General features: G+C 38.4%; 1 protein-coding gene across 1 annotated transcript in view; it reads left to right on the plus strand.

The window, feature by feature from the left end:
- CHMP3 (charged multivesicular body protein 3) overlaps positions 1–14,139 on the plus strand; it is a 37,790-nt gene that overhangs the window by 21,865 nt on the left and 1,786 nt on the right. Inside the window, exon 4 of the mRNA XM_007477720.3 lies at positions 12,544–12,665. Coding sequence (XP_007477782.1) covers positions 12,544–12,665 — 122 coding nt within the window. The remainder of the gene's footprint in view (positions 1–12,543; positions 12,666–14,139) is intronic.

Raw genomic sequence — 14,139 nt, forward strand, 5'->3', positions numbered from 1 at the left:
CGCATATAAAGTACTTAGTCATTCCCCAGTTATTGGGCATCCCCTTAGAATCCTATTCTTTGCCATTACAAAAAGAGCTACTATTAATCATTTTGTATGTATGGGTCCTTTTCCTCTTTTTATAAATCTGACATGAATGTACTTACTATGAGGAAGATACCAAATATTTAAGGAAAAATCTTAGACTTATTTATTACTGAAAAAGATGACAAGATAGCAATAACAACTGACCCATATGTCTACTTTCCATTCTTTACAACATTTCTAAGGGAATGATTTTTGTGCCCATGAAAGGCATCCTTGTTATGTTTTTTTTTTGTCTTCAGTTTCCATTATACATATGAATAGTTGTGCTAAACATATTTCTGCATGTTCTCAAGAAAGGTGAGAAAAATGCAGAGGAAAAAATATGCCCCAGTCTGCATTTTGAGTTTGTCAGTTCTATCTGGAGGTTGATAGCATTTTTCATAATGAATCCTTTGGATTTTTGGTATATTATTATATTGATCAGATTTACTAAGTCTTAGTGACTATTTTCATAATATTACTGTTACTGTGTATATTGGCCTCTCTATTCTGCTCACTTCACTTTGCATCATACATAATACATGTATATGTGCATATGAAAGAGAGAGAGAATCTATATAAGTATTCCCAGGTTTTTCTGAAACCATCACTTTCATCACCATTGCTTTCACATATCACAGCTTATTTAGTCATTCCTTACATAATAAGAATCCTTATAGTTTCTATTTTTTTGCCATCATAAAAAAAGAGCTACTATAAATATTTTTGTTCATACAGCTCCTTTTTCTTTTTTCTTTGATCTCTTCAAGGGCATGGACTGAGTAGGACAAAGATGTCCTTGTTGAGGGTATTAGGAGAGAATAGGCAGACTTTTATGAGACAGAGATTCTACCAGACTTATAGTCCCATAACTGACAACGGAATAATATAAAAATTCTTGAACATACTTGTTATTCATTTACCATAAGAAGTAGTTGATTGACTAGAGGAAAACAGTGACTTAAAAGCTCTCTTTCACAAGGAGTTGCCCACATATAAGTAAAAACATGATTCCTTAAAAGAGGTGTCAGGAAGCTGTCGGTTCCTATAAAGATAATTTAAGGGTTGTGATTTAAAATCTAAATTAATTGGTCGCCAGGGAAAAATTCCAAATAAAATACCCAAGTCAGTCTGGAATTGTATGGTAATTTTAATTAATATAGAGGGAAGGATTTTAAGGAGAAAGAGGGAAGAGAGTATAGGATTTCTCCCACCTGGCCTGTGCCAGGGGGGAGTTCAAGATCTCCGCAGCTTGGTCTCTGAAGGAGATTAGAGGCTTCTAAGACGATAAAGTTTGGAAAGTAAAGGAGGAAAAACTCAGCCAGAAACTCATCACCGAACCAGACAATAGCTGTAGCCACGCCAAGACGCCAAAAGGCCCAACACACTGCCACCAGCCACCTCTCCGCCGCCAAAAATACTGGAGAGAGGAAGTGACGTAAAATATATAGACCTTTTACTCTTGTGTCCCCTCCTCTCAATTTTCACGTCTACCAATCACATCAGAGGCTTTTCTCCAGAACTGCTCTTTCTTTAGTTCTCATCTTCTTTGATTAGATTATATCTTTTGAGTTAACACTTCTTTGTTAAGTTCACCTTTTGTTAGTTACTTAACCTTTTTGTGATTAATTTACCATTCATAGTTACTTAACACCTTTTTGTATTGAGATCTAAAAATAGACTTAGCTTAAAGTTCAAGCTTCACTATAAAGTAAGAACTAAGTACCTTCATTGTTCAATCAGGAGATTACAATTTCATCTTCTCCATAAAGTAAGATCTAAGTAGGGTGGAGTAATTTAAATTTCACATTCCCCAAGGTTACATGCAAGTTACATGGAGGAGCAACAATCCAAATGGAAGAGATATTGGGTCTAGATAGGCAGGTCCTTCAGATGCTTTTTTTTTTTTTTGTAGATGGCATTATATTAAGCCCTGGGACTTTGCAGAGTCCCCCAAATAATATCCATAACCACTCCATGGAGTTTGGCCTAACTGTCCACACAGGAAGAACCAAGTGAATGAAGACTAGCTATTGTAGAGGCATGTAACTTGGGTACATATCAGTAGATGGACAGTGAACTGAGCCCAGTATTAAGCAAGCAGAGGAGAGTAGGTTGGTTTGCCCTTAGGGCATTGGCTTGAATGACTCCCAAATTTTTCCCTGAAAACTTAGTCCATCTTTTTAACAACAATATTCTTCTATATGGAGCACCATACTCTCCAAAAATTAAAGTGTTCCATGGGTCACCCAGTAGACAATGGAGAGGTTCATCATGGGTGTGAATTGGTTGCGACAGATGACTAATGAAGAATTACATAGGAGAAGCAATGTAAAGAATATCATCAGAGAGAGATAACAATGACTATGATAATGCTTGGAAAAGGAAGTAGGCTATCCATAGCAGGAAATAACCAGAGAATTATCTGCATGCTTCATGGGCAACCCATGCAAATTCAAGAGATAGAGATATACCCACATCAGTGAAATCACAGCTCCATTTGAAATAGTAAATAAAATGAAAAACTGCTTTAGTACATTGGATATTTTATTCTTTTTGTTCAAGAGCAACATCAATAGAGATAAACACAATATAATATCAGTAAAAATAAATATATTGGCATTTAGCATCTGCTTTTATTATTGAATATTGACAAAACTGTTTTTTGGTTCACTGTGGCAACAGAAGTAGTTTGTGAATATGTCTTTGACCAATTCAATCCTGATGATAGCTAAGCATTCTTATGTTATTATTGCCTCTAGATTATCTCTGGGGTCTGCGTGGCTATGTCTTTCTGTGTGTCTGTTCCGAATGGAAGCATCTCTAGTATATTATCTGTTGCCTTTTTGGTTTAGACAATAGAGATCCTTTCTTCCCTTTTGTCTCATATTCAGTGATAGGTTTATAGACTAGTGTTCCCTTAGTGCTTTAAGTGACTAGACAGCGGTGTGTAGTGGGATACAAATAGCTGTTTCTGGGAGGTTTTTAGTTTGGCTGAGTTAAATTGTAGTAGAATTTTAAATAAAGGACAGCCTGGATAAGGAAACCTAACTTGGGCTGCTGGCATTCTTTTGACATAGCAACAAGAGTATTTGAGTCAGTCGTTCTAATAGGACCTTCCTTCTTGATCTCATTGCTTGGCTTGCCAAGAGACCAAACCTATGTTCTCTCTTTTACAGATGAGGGACTGAATGATTAAATGATTTGCCCTGATGACACAGCTAGTAAGTAATAATAATAATAGCTAGTATTTACATAGCACTTTTAAGTTTTGCAAAGTGCTATATACATATCTCATTTTACCTAAGTATCTAAGACAGAATTTGGACCAGGTGTCTACTGAGTTGTGCTTGAACTTGTTTCAGATGATATATCGCTAAGAAGCTAGGCTTCTTCTGTGTCCCAGAGCAGGATCTTCAGAGATCTCAACAGGCCTGAAGCATTGGCCTGAATCTAAGAAGATGGACTTCACTGAGAATTAATATAAACTCTTAAACTTGGGTTCAGAAAGTCCACTTTGCAAATATATAGTATGGGAAGCATAGATAAATCAGTTTATCTGAAACTAGGCTTGTGAAATTTTAACTCTTAAATACTTGGTGCTTCTCTGAATTCTCATCATTGTCTGTGTCATCTTGGTCAATGAAAACCACAACCTACTTTCCCCTCTGTAGAAGAGAGAAATTGGAAAAGCCTGCAACAAGGCTGGAATAGCTGGGACAGCTGAGCTGTCATTCAAAAGAAGAACATTCTGATTTGGAATGGGACCAGGAGAACTGGTTGGAAGAGGGGGTTCAGACCAACTGAAGTCTGAAGGTTTTTGGCTTGTGAGATAGAAAGAAGTCTGTTGTCTTTTTTGGCTTTGGCCTTGAAGACAGAAGAGAAGTCTCGTGTCTTGGGGACAGAAGCAAGAAGAACAAAAATCCAGTTCTCTCTAATTTGCTCTGTCATGATACAGTGACTGAACTTCCAGACCTGTCAGCCCATTTTCCCAAATTGAACTATATTCTTCCATCCTCCAACCTAAGACTTATTCTAGTATTAGGAAAACCCCAAACTCTCTTTCCCTCCATTTATCTTTTCTTTCTTCTCCAATAAACCCCTTACTTAATTTAGAGAAGGGAAAGAGTATTTTATTTGAGACATCATAAACTCACCCTGAGTTGATTTAGAGAGACCAATAAGAGAATCATCAGAAAGGGGAGGGAAGAAGAGAGGGGGAAGGGAGGAAGGGAGGAAGGAAGAAGATTAATAGCTCTGATCTTTAGTTATCATTTGCCATCCAAATAATCTCTTATTACACCTCTTAAGAATATGGCTCTTGTCTGTCATGGGGGGCCTGGCCAAAGGACTGGAAATCTGTCTGTTTCTCTTCACATCAAATGGATCCCAGTCCATCTTCTTTTTTGGATCCTCTACTTATGATATCCTTACTCAGATTCTCTTCCAAAAAATGTGTGATAGTGTGTTCATGTATACCATACACCTTTCCATGGCCCTCTGGTCCTCATGTTTATTTCTTCAGGGACTTTCCTGGTGTTTTATGACTCCAGTCATTTAAAGAAATACTCAAGCTAGGTAGCTCAATGGATAGAGCCAGGCCTGGAGCTGGGAAGACCTGAGTTCAAATCTGGCCTCCTAGCAGTATGACCCAGGCCTAGCCCTGTAAAAGAGAAAACATAGACCCTAGCCTAGAACTGTTACCTAGCCCTTACCATTCTCCTGCATTGGAACCAACATTAATATCAATTTAAGACAGATGATGAGAGAAATAAATTATTAGAAGACTCCTAGTATTAAAAAGATAGCCTTTTGTTTCATGGAGAAGTTGAGGGTCATTAAAATCAGCTCTCTTTCTCCAAATCATTTTTGGGCCCAATTCATTCACCATTTGCAGTGTTTAAACAAGATACTTATCCTGATAAATGAATAGATTGTCCTAATTACATACCATAATCTGGACAATAGACATTCTTCATTCAGTTTTTTTTTTCTCTTTATATAGATGATTAAGCCAGGCTCTTTCAAGTGGCCATGGTGGATAGAGAAAGAGGTAGGTAGCATAGTGGACTCATTTTTTGTATTTAAATTTCATTTTATTTTCAATTCCAAGTTACCTCTCTCTCCCTCCTCCCCATCTGTTGAGAAGGCAAGAAATGGAATACTTGTTACATATATGGAGTTATACAAACATATTTCTACCTTTAGGCATGTTATCAAGAAAAGGGGGAAAATTTTTTTTAAATGCTTCATTCTGCACTCTGAATTCATCAGCTTCCTATTTGGAAGGGGATGGCATTTTTCATCATGAGTTCTTTGGAATCATCATGGATCATTGTCTTGATCAGAGGTCTTTCCCAGTTGACTATCATTTCAATTTTGCTGTTACTATGTAAATTATTCTCCTTGTTCTGCTCCCTTCACATTGCATCAATTCATGTAAGTCTTTTCTGAAACTACTCCATCAGAATCATATGCAATAACTTAGCCGAAATTCCCCAATTGATGGGCATCCTCTCAGTTTCCAACTGTTTGCCAACACAAAAAGAGCTACTCAAGTATTTTTTTTTGTACATATGGATCCTTTTGCTTTTTCTTTGATGTCTTTGGAATACAGACCTAGTAGTGGTATTGCTAAATTAAAGGTTTTGCAGTTTTATAGTCCTTTGGGCATATTTTCAAATTGTTCTTCATAATATTTGGACCAATTCACAACTCCATCAGTGCAGTAGTGTCCCTATTTTCCTCATATACCTGTAAAGGGCTAAAATTAATGGTTGGATGATGATTATATGAAATTATGTGTTTGACTGTATTTATCATATCTTGAGTCAGAAGTTTATTTACAAATATATACAAATAGAGAAGAAACAATAAAGAAGAGAAATGTGAGGGGGTTAGAGAGGTTATCTATCCTATCAACCTAAATGTTTTGCTCCAGGTCTGCTTAATCCAGGCAGAGATTAATTAGCTCTCAACCAGGAAGGCTGGTAGTGAGTAACCATACAGCCTCCTCCAAGATGGAAGTTAGTCTCGTCAGAAACTTGGAAAGTGGTCAGCTTTTCACTCACCCAGTGAAGTAGTCCAGGAGTCAGTCTAAGTTGAAGCCAAGCTCCAAGCTGTAGTCTCCAGTGAAGCTCCCTCAAAGACTCTCTCCAGTCAGAAGACTGTCTCTTCAGACTGATACTCAAAGACAATCTGCTCTGAGAGAGTTTAGAGCTTGCTTTTATGGTGACTTCTTGTCCCTTCCCCGTTTCACAGGGGCCAATCACCATTTCCAAATTGTCTAGCACTGCCCGGGGGCAGTGTCTATGGGATTCACACCACTCATCCTCTGAAGGTGTAAACTCTAATCAAAGGATTCACAAGTTTCTGAGTTAAAAAGGTAGAACTCTCCAAGTAAGTGACTGTGAACTCCCTTAGTTAGTGTTAAGTAGAGGTGTTTTTAAGTTTTGGGGTGACAAAGAATAAAGAATCCCCTTTCACAAACCTTTCAGCATTTGCCCTTCTTTTCTGTCATATACCTTGACCATTTATCACTTGGGGAATGGTTTTCATTCTATTTTTATTTTTTAAACCCTTTTCCCCCTATAATCCTTACTATGTATTGTTTCCAAAGCAGATAAGCAAATGGTAAGGACTAGGCAATGGGGGGTCAAGTGACTTGCCCAGGATCACACATCGAGGAAGTATCTGAGGCCAGATCTGAAACTGGGACTCCCATTTCCAGGCCTGGATCTCTACTGAGCCACCTAGCTGCCTCCAACTCTGATTCTTAAAAATTTGACTCAGGGGGGAAGCTGGGTAGCTCAGTGGATTGAGAGCCAGGCCTGGAAATGGGAGGTTCTAGATTCAAATCTGGCCTCAGAAACTTCCTAGCTGTGTGTGTGTGGGCAAGTCACTTGACCCCCATTGCTTAGCCCTTACCACTCTTCTGCCTTGGAGCCAATATACAGTATTGACTCCAAGACGGAAGGTAAGGGTTTAAAAAAAATTTTTTTTGACTCAGTTCCCCATATAATTGAGAAATGAGACCTTTATCTGATAAATTTGCTGCATTTTTATCCCCAAGTTTCCTACTTTCCTTATTATATTAGCTGCATTGGTTTTGCTTGTGCCAAAGCTTTTTAATATTTTGTAATCCAGATTAATCATTTTATTTCCCAATAACACCTCTATTTCTTGTTTAGTCATGAACTTATCTATATAGATCTAGTGGAAATTTTCTTCCATATTCCACTAATTTACTTATGATGTCATTCTTTATGTCTAAATTAAGTATCCATTTTGAGTTTATCTTGGTATATTGGATGAGATGTTGGTCTCTGCCTAGTTTCTGCCAGACTACTTTCTGGTTATCTCAGCAAATTTTGTCAAATTGTGAATTTTTGCCTAATTACCTAAGATTTTTGGATTCATCAAACACTACATTACTGTGCTTATTTGTTTCTTATATTATTTATCTGATCTGTTCCACTGATTAACCACTGTATTTTTTTATCTAGTACTAAATTGTCTTGATTACAGCTTTACAGCATAGTTTGATATCTGAGTACTTTGCTTTTTTTATTGATATTCTTTTGTTCCTCAAGATAAATTTTGTTATTTTTTCCTAGTTGTAGAATTCTTTGGTTGTTTGATTGGTATGGCATCAAGTAAGTAAATTGACTTAAGTAGCATTGCCATTTTTATAAGCTTGGCTTACCCATGAACAGTTAGTATTTCTCTGATTATTTCGATCTATATTTATGTAACAAATATTCTGTAATTGTGTTCGTATAGAGTATGTATATCTTGGCAGGTAGTAGACTCAAGTATTTTTATATTGTTTGCAGCTATTTTAGATGAAACTTCTATTTCTGTCTCCTGCTGTGTTTTGTTGGCAATATATAGAAATGCTGATGGCTTATATGAGTTTGTTTCATGTCCTGGAACTTTGCTGAAGTTACTGTTTCATCTAGTTTTCAGTTGATCATCTGGGGTTCTCTTTACTATCCTATCATCTGCAAAGATTGACAATTTTGTTTCCTCCTTGCCTGTTTTTATTTCTTTGATTTCTTCTTGTCTTATTTCTATGGCTAGCATTTCTAACAGTATCAAATAATGGTAATGATGATGGACATCCTTTGCTTCACCTGATCTAATTGGGAAGGCTTCATTCACATTTATCCCCATTGTAGATCATGCTGGCCACTTGGCTTTAGATAAATAATACTTATCATTTTAAGAAAAGCTCCATTTTTTCCTGTAATTTGTTGAGTTTTTATTAGGGATGGGTTATATATTTTGTAAAAAAAAAATTCTGAATCTCTTGACATATTATGATTTTTGTCATTCTTGTCAGTGATATGGTCAATTATGCTTAAGGTTTCCTCATATTGGACCAACCTTTCATTTCTGATATGAATCCATTTGTGGTTTTTTGTACTTTCTGGTTTTGATAATGAAACCATATTTATGTCATAGAAGAAATTTGTTAGGATTCCTTTTTATTTTTAAGATGGTTTATATTGCATTAGAATTAATTATTGTTCCTTAAATGTTTGGTAGAATTTGTCAGTCCATCTAGTCCTGGGGTTTGTCCTTAGGGAGCTCATTTCTATTTTGTTCATTTTTTTAAAAATTTTCCAAAGATGGAGTTATATAAGTATTCTATTTCCTCTTCTGTTAACCTAGGGAATTTTAATTTTTGTGATATTCATCAAGATTTCATTAAGATGACTAGTTTTATTGGGTATTAGCTTATACTTGTGCAAAATTTTTTATTTCATCTTCATTTTCCATTTTGATACTGGTAATTTTTTTCTTTTTTTAGCCAGTGGTTTTAGTTTATTATCTCCCCATCCCCCATTAAAATCAGCTCCTAGTTTTGTTTATTAATTCGATGATTTTTCTCCTTGTTTTTCTAGGTTTATTTGGAGGTGATCCTAGTGGCTAATATAGTAGAAAAGGCATAGAGACTGTGGGAAGGGAAGGGAGGGGAGGAATTAGAAGCCAGAAATGTTTTCAAGCTGACAAGGTTTGGTAACTACTTGGATATTAGTGGGGCCATGAAGAGTTGGAAGTCAAGGATGGCTTTGAAGTTGTGTACCTAGGTACCGTAAGGGTATTTGTACTGTTGGCCGAAAAAGGCAAGTTTAGAAGAGGGCAGATTGAAGGAGAAAGCTAACGAGTTTGAGTTTGAGATGCACATAGAATAGCCAGTTCAGAATGTCTGATAGGCAGTGGTGTTGGAGCAATGATCAGGTGTGACACTGAGGTTGGTTAGATAGAACAAGGAGTCTTCTGCCTATCAGTCAGTCAGGAGGCATTTATTAAGTGCCTGCTATGTGCCAGCTCTTGAGTGAGGCACCATGATTTCTATTCATGAGGAGCAAATTCTCCAAGTGGGGAAAACAAGGGTGTATGTGTGTGTGGGTGGGTGTGGGTGTGGGTGTGTAGGTGTGCACGTGTGTGTATATATATGACCTCTGATTTCATTTACAAGGGAAGCTCTGGGATGAGGAAGCTCCTAATAGATCAGGTCTGCATCTGCAGGCATTTCTGAAGGGCCAGCTATATTTATTCCCATCTTTGAGCTAAATGCTGGACATACAAAGAAAGGTATAATCAGTGCCTGCTCTCAGGGAGCTCAGAATGTAGTAGAGGAAACAGCTCTGTCAAGAGCGAGATGTCAACAGGGATATGCCCAGGGTCCCACAGCTAAGAAATGTCTCAGGACAGATTCTGCCAATGGACAAGCAGCCTAAGATTATGTGGTTGGTTGTTGTGAGGCTCAGAGGCCCACTGACTAACTCTTTTTTGCACTTTCCATAGTTGTTGCTTAAGATCATTGAAAACACTGTGAACTCCCAAATCAAATTCATCTGCCTCCTAATTGAATTAATAATTTTTTACACATTTATATAATCTGTAAATTTTTAGGGGCTTTTTTAAAAGTATCCCTTGCTTTAGGGATATTAGGCAGTTATTTTCTTTTATAGTAGGATTTTATTTGATTTTTATCACCTTTATTTTCATAATGTGCAGGGCTATTTTTTATCTTACATTCTTTTCGGCGCTTTCAAAGATGCTGGAATTCTTCATTCTTAATACACTTGGGATAATTCTGACCTCTGAAGGTTGTTTGTATTGAGTTTAGTTAATTCTCTCTAGTTTTCCCATTTGTTTCAGGCTCTTTCATTCTTTTGTAGCTAATTTACCAAGGTTTAGCAAATGAGATTTCTGATTTGTTTGTTTGTTTGTTTATTATTTAAATCTGCTTTTTTTCTTTACTGTTTAAATTTGATGAAAAGTTTGAGACTTTTTACTGACTTTCTCCTTTAATCCTTTGGTTAAATGCTCCATTTGCTCTTTTTCTCTCGTTTTCAGTGACAGAATATTTGCCCCTTGCTGTATGTGCTTTCCTTGCTTCAGGTCTAGTGTGTGGCTTCACTGCGAGTACTGTGTCCCCAGTGGTGCTTTCAGTGTCTCTTTCCTTTCCTAATTATGGGGTTTAGTAGCCATTTTCCTTAGTCTCCTTGAAGTGTGCTGGCTGCAGCCTCCACTTGGGTGATCTGTGAAAAGTATTGGCATGTCATCTTTGACCTCAGGTGTTAGGTCTTTTCCAGGATAACTTGAATTTTTGAGGAAAGTTCAGTGTTTTGGAGAGGGGAGAAAGCAGATTTCTATATAGCACAATGGGATAAGAGGGCTGGACCTCTGGAGTCAGGAAGACCTGAGTTCAAATCTAGATTCAGACTCTAGGAATATGACTCTAGGAAAGTCATTTAACTTCTCTTTGCCTTAGTGTCCTCATCTGTAAAATGGGGATAATAATAGCACCTGCCTCCTTGAAGTTGTTGTAGAGACCAAATGAGATAACATTTGTAAAGTACTATAGAATTGTCAGCTATTGTTATTTATTATTATTCTTGATTCTGTTAATGAAGTTGTTTCTAGTATTTGATCACATTCAGGCATATCTTGGTATTTGTCATTTGTTAAGAGTCCATAGTGGAATGATAATGTGTTTTTTTTTGCCACAAGAACTCTTGAAGACTTTGTTGAATCTAAGCTGGAGGCTTTGCTCTGCAGTGGTGAGAATAGTGCTTATATCAATTAAATCACCCACTGTTGATGTTTTGAAATAGTCTCTGAAAGGATGTCCTTTTACATTTAATGGTGCATCTTTAGTTCTGTATCTTCTATTGCTTTCTTTTGTCTTTTACCAAATCTTCCTTCCCTTGCTTCTTTCAATAGACTATTTAAAATCTACACATTGTTCTGCATTTACCTAAATGTTTTCTTTTTCCTTGTTCTTATTAATAATATTTTTATATTTGTGATTCATTTTTCTATTCCCTTCTCTTTTTTTATCAATATAAACTTTATTGTATTATATCAGTATCATTATGTCACAATAACAATTTGTAATCTTTTTATATTTGCTATATTTTTAAATTTAGTGGCTAGAGAATAATTTTGCTTCTCTATCCTTTGGGGGGAGAAATTCAGTATCCTTTAAAGCAGTAGTCTGCTTTCAAAAGGGTGGCCTTGCCTTGCAGGCATGGCCTGACCCTGAGTTTGTAACCAACCTGAGAGGACCTGAGTGGAACCCCCCAACCCTTCTGGTAATGGCCAGCCATGGGGCTCTCCTAACCCCACTGTCTCCCCCATTCTGCCACCTCTTTCCCCTATCCCAGCCTCCTTTCTGAGCTGAGCATGCTTCCTCGGGGCACTGACAAGATTTTAGCTACCTGGTCACCTATGGCAGCAGCTGGTGGGAAGAAGCATTTCAGCCCCAGCTGCCAGCTATCACACTCACTTTTCCCCATTCCCACCATGGCTTTGGAATGGCCCCCTTGGAGATCCAGCTCCACAGGCCAGGCAGTGACTCGTAAGAGCCTCACTCCCTTTTCTTCTCATTTTTGTTTGGGGGAAGACAGTGAATCTCACTGCATGAACATATCCAGATGGGCTGTGACATCTTGTCTTTCCAGTCCTTCCTTTTTACCGCTATAGACACCACCATATTTCATCAAGGCTCACAACCGTCTCCTCTTCATTCCTTTAACTCGCTTGCTTCTCAGCTCTCTGCATTCTCGTTTTCAGCCTCCTCATGCAGATTAAACTGCCCTCTCCAGAGTTTCAGAGAATCTCTTAATTGCCAAGCCCAATGGTTTTTTCTCCATCTTCATTCTTTCTTGACTTCTGTGCAGCCTTTGGCATTTTTATCTTCTCCTTGAAACTCTCTTCTTCCTAGGTTTTCATGATGCTGCTTTCTCCCAATTCTCCTTCTATTTGGCTGACTGCTGCCTTTCAGTCAGTGCAAAAAGAGAGAATCATTCCCAAGAGTAAAACTGCCCCCATAGAAACAGCAGCTATGAGGGGAAGAGCAGACTTTCTGTCCCCCCTTGTCCCTGGGGTTGAATGGGCCACCCAACTCCTTCCTAGGCCCATGTCCATCCACGCTTACGGAACACTTTCCCCTTCTAGCTGTCCTTCGAGTGGCTGGCTCCTTACAGAAGAGCACGGAAGTGATGAGGGCCATGCAAAGCCTAGTGAAGATCCCAGAGATCCAGGCCACCATGAGGGACCTGTCCAAAGAGATGATGAAGGTGAGGTGCCGGTTACCAGTCACATGGGGATGGCTCTGCAGTGCAGAGTGCAGGGAGAGCTGGAGAGGAATGCCATGGGAAGTCCTGCAAGTGCCAGGCCCACGAGAAAGAAAATTATAAGTAAGCCAACATCTCTAATTAATATTAGCAGATAAGCTACATAACATATTAGAAAGATTGCACACTACCACCTGTTGTGATTTATGGTAGGAATGCAAGATTATAAATATATTAAATCATAATAGTATAACTAATAAAAACTACATAGTTATATCAATAGATGCTGAAAAAGCTAAAATCTAACAAACAGGTTTCTGTTAAAAACATTTGAATGCATAGGAATAAATGGACCTCTCCTAAATCTAATAAATAATATTTTTCTAAAAACGAGGTCAGCCAGGGTGGTACATTAGAGACAGTGCCAGACCTGGAGTCAGGAAAACCTGACTGGGATCTAGCTCCAGACACTTCCTAGCTATGTGACCCTGGACGACTCCATTTGATCCTGTTGACCTCAGTTTCCTCATCTGTAAAATGAGCTGGAGACAAAAAGAGCAAACTCTCTAGTATCTTTGCCCAGAAAACCCCCAGTGAGGTCTTGAACAGTCAGTCACAACTGAAATGACTGAATTACAATAACATAAACCAAGAACAGACATTGTATCTAATGAAGAAGAGTTGGAGGCCTTTTCAGGTGGGTCAGGTTTAAAGCCAGGGTGCCCATCTTCACCACTTAGAACATCTCCCATGTATGCCTCCTCTTTTCCTGGCCCTGCCACCACCCAGTACAGGCCTTCACAAGTTTAACCCTCATCACCACTCCCTACACCAAAAAAAAAAGTCCTTTTTGGTAATGTTAAGGGGGGTATTTTTTTTTCAACCCTTAAAACAGAAAAGTAGTAGGACCAGGCAATGGGGGTAGGTGGCTTGCCCAGGGTCACCCAGCTAGGAAGTATCTGAGGCCAAACTTGAACCCAGGACCTCCTGTCTCTAGCTCTTGCTCTCTATCCACTGAATCATGAGTAGCATGTTTCATCATTAGTTTCCTGGACTCATGATTGGTCACTGTGCTGATAAGAGTTCTAATTCTAAGTTGTTTGCCTTTACCATACTGCTATGATTGTATAAATTATTTTCCGGTGGTGGCTGCTAAGTCATGTAGGACTCCAGCTTTGGCACCTTGAATTCTTTCACTCTGGCTATTTGAAGGGCTGTCCTGTGGCTAGGAGCCTTCTCTTCAGGGATCGGGGCTCCCTTCTTTCCACTTTGCCCTCTGGCTCTAATCAACCGGGGCTTCCTTGTTAAACCTTAGTGAAAATTCCACCTTTTGCAAGAAGCCTTCCCCCAGCAGGCCTCGGTCTGTCTTGTTGGCGCAGCCCTTTGCATGTCATCTTGCCTCCTAGGCTGAGCTACTCGAGGGCGGGGATTGCTTCCTTTGCATCTTCAGCACTCAGTGTGATGCCTGGCAGGGAGA

This window comes from Monodelphis domestica, chromosome 1 (assembly GCF_027887165.1).
Source record: "Monodelphis domestica isolate mMonDom1 chromosome 1, mMonDom1.pri, whole genome shotgun sequence".
Classification (NCBI taxonomy): domain Eukaryota; kingdom Metazoa; phylum Chordata; class Mammalia; order Didelphimorphia; family Didelphidae; genus Monodelphis; species Monodelphis domestica.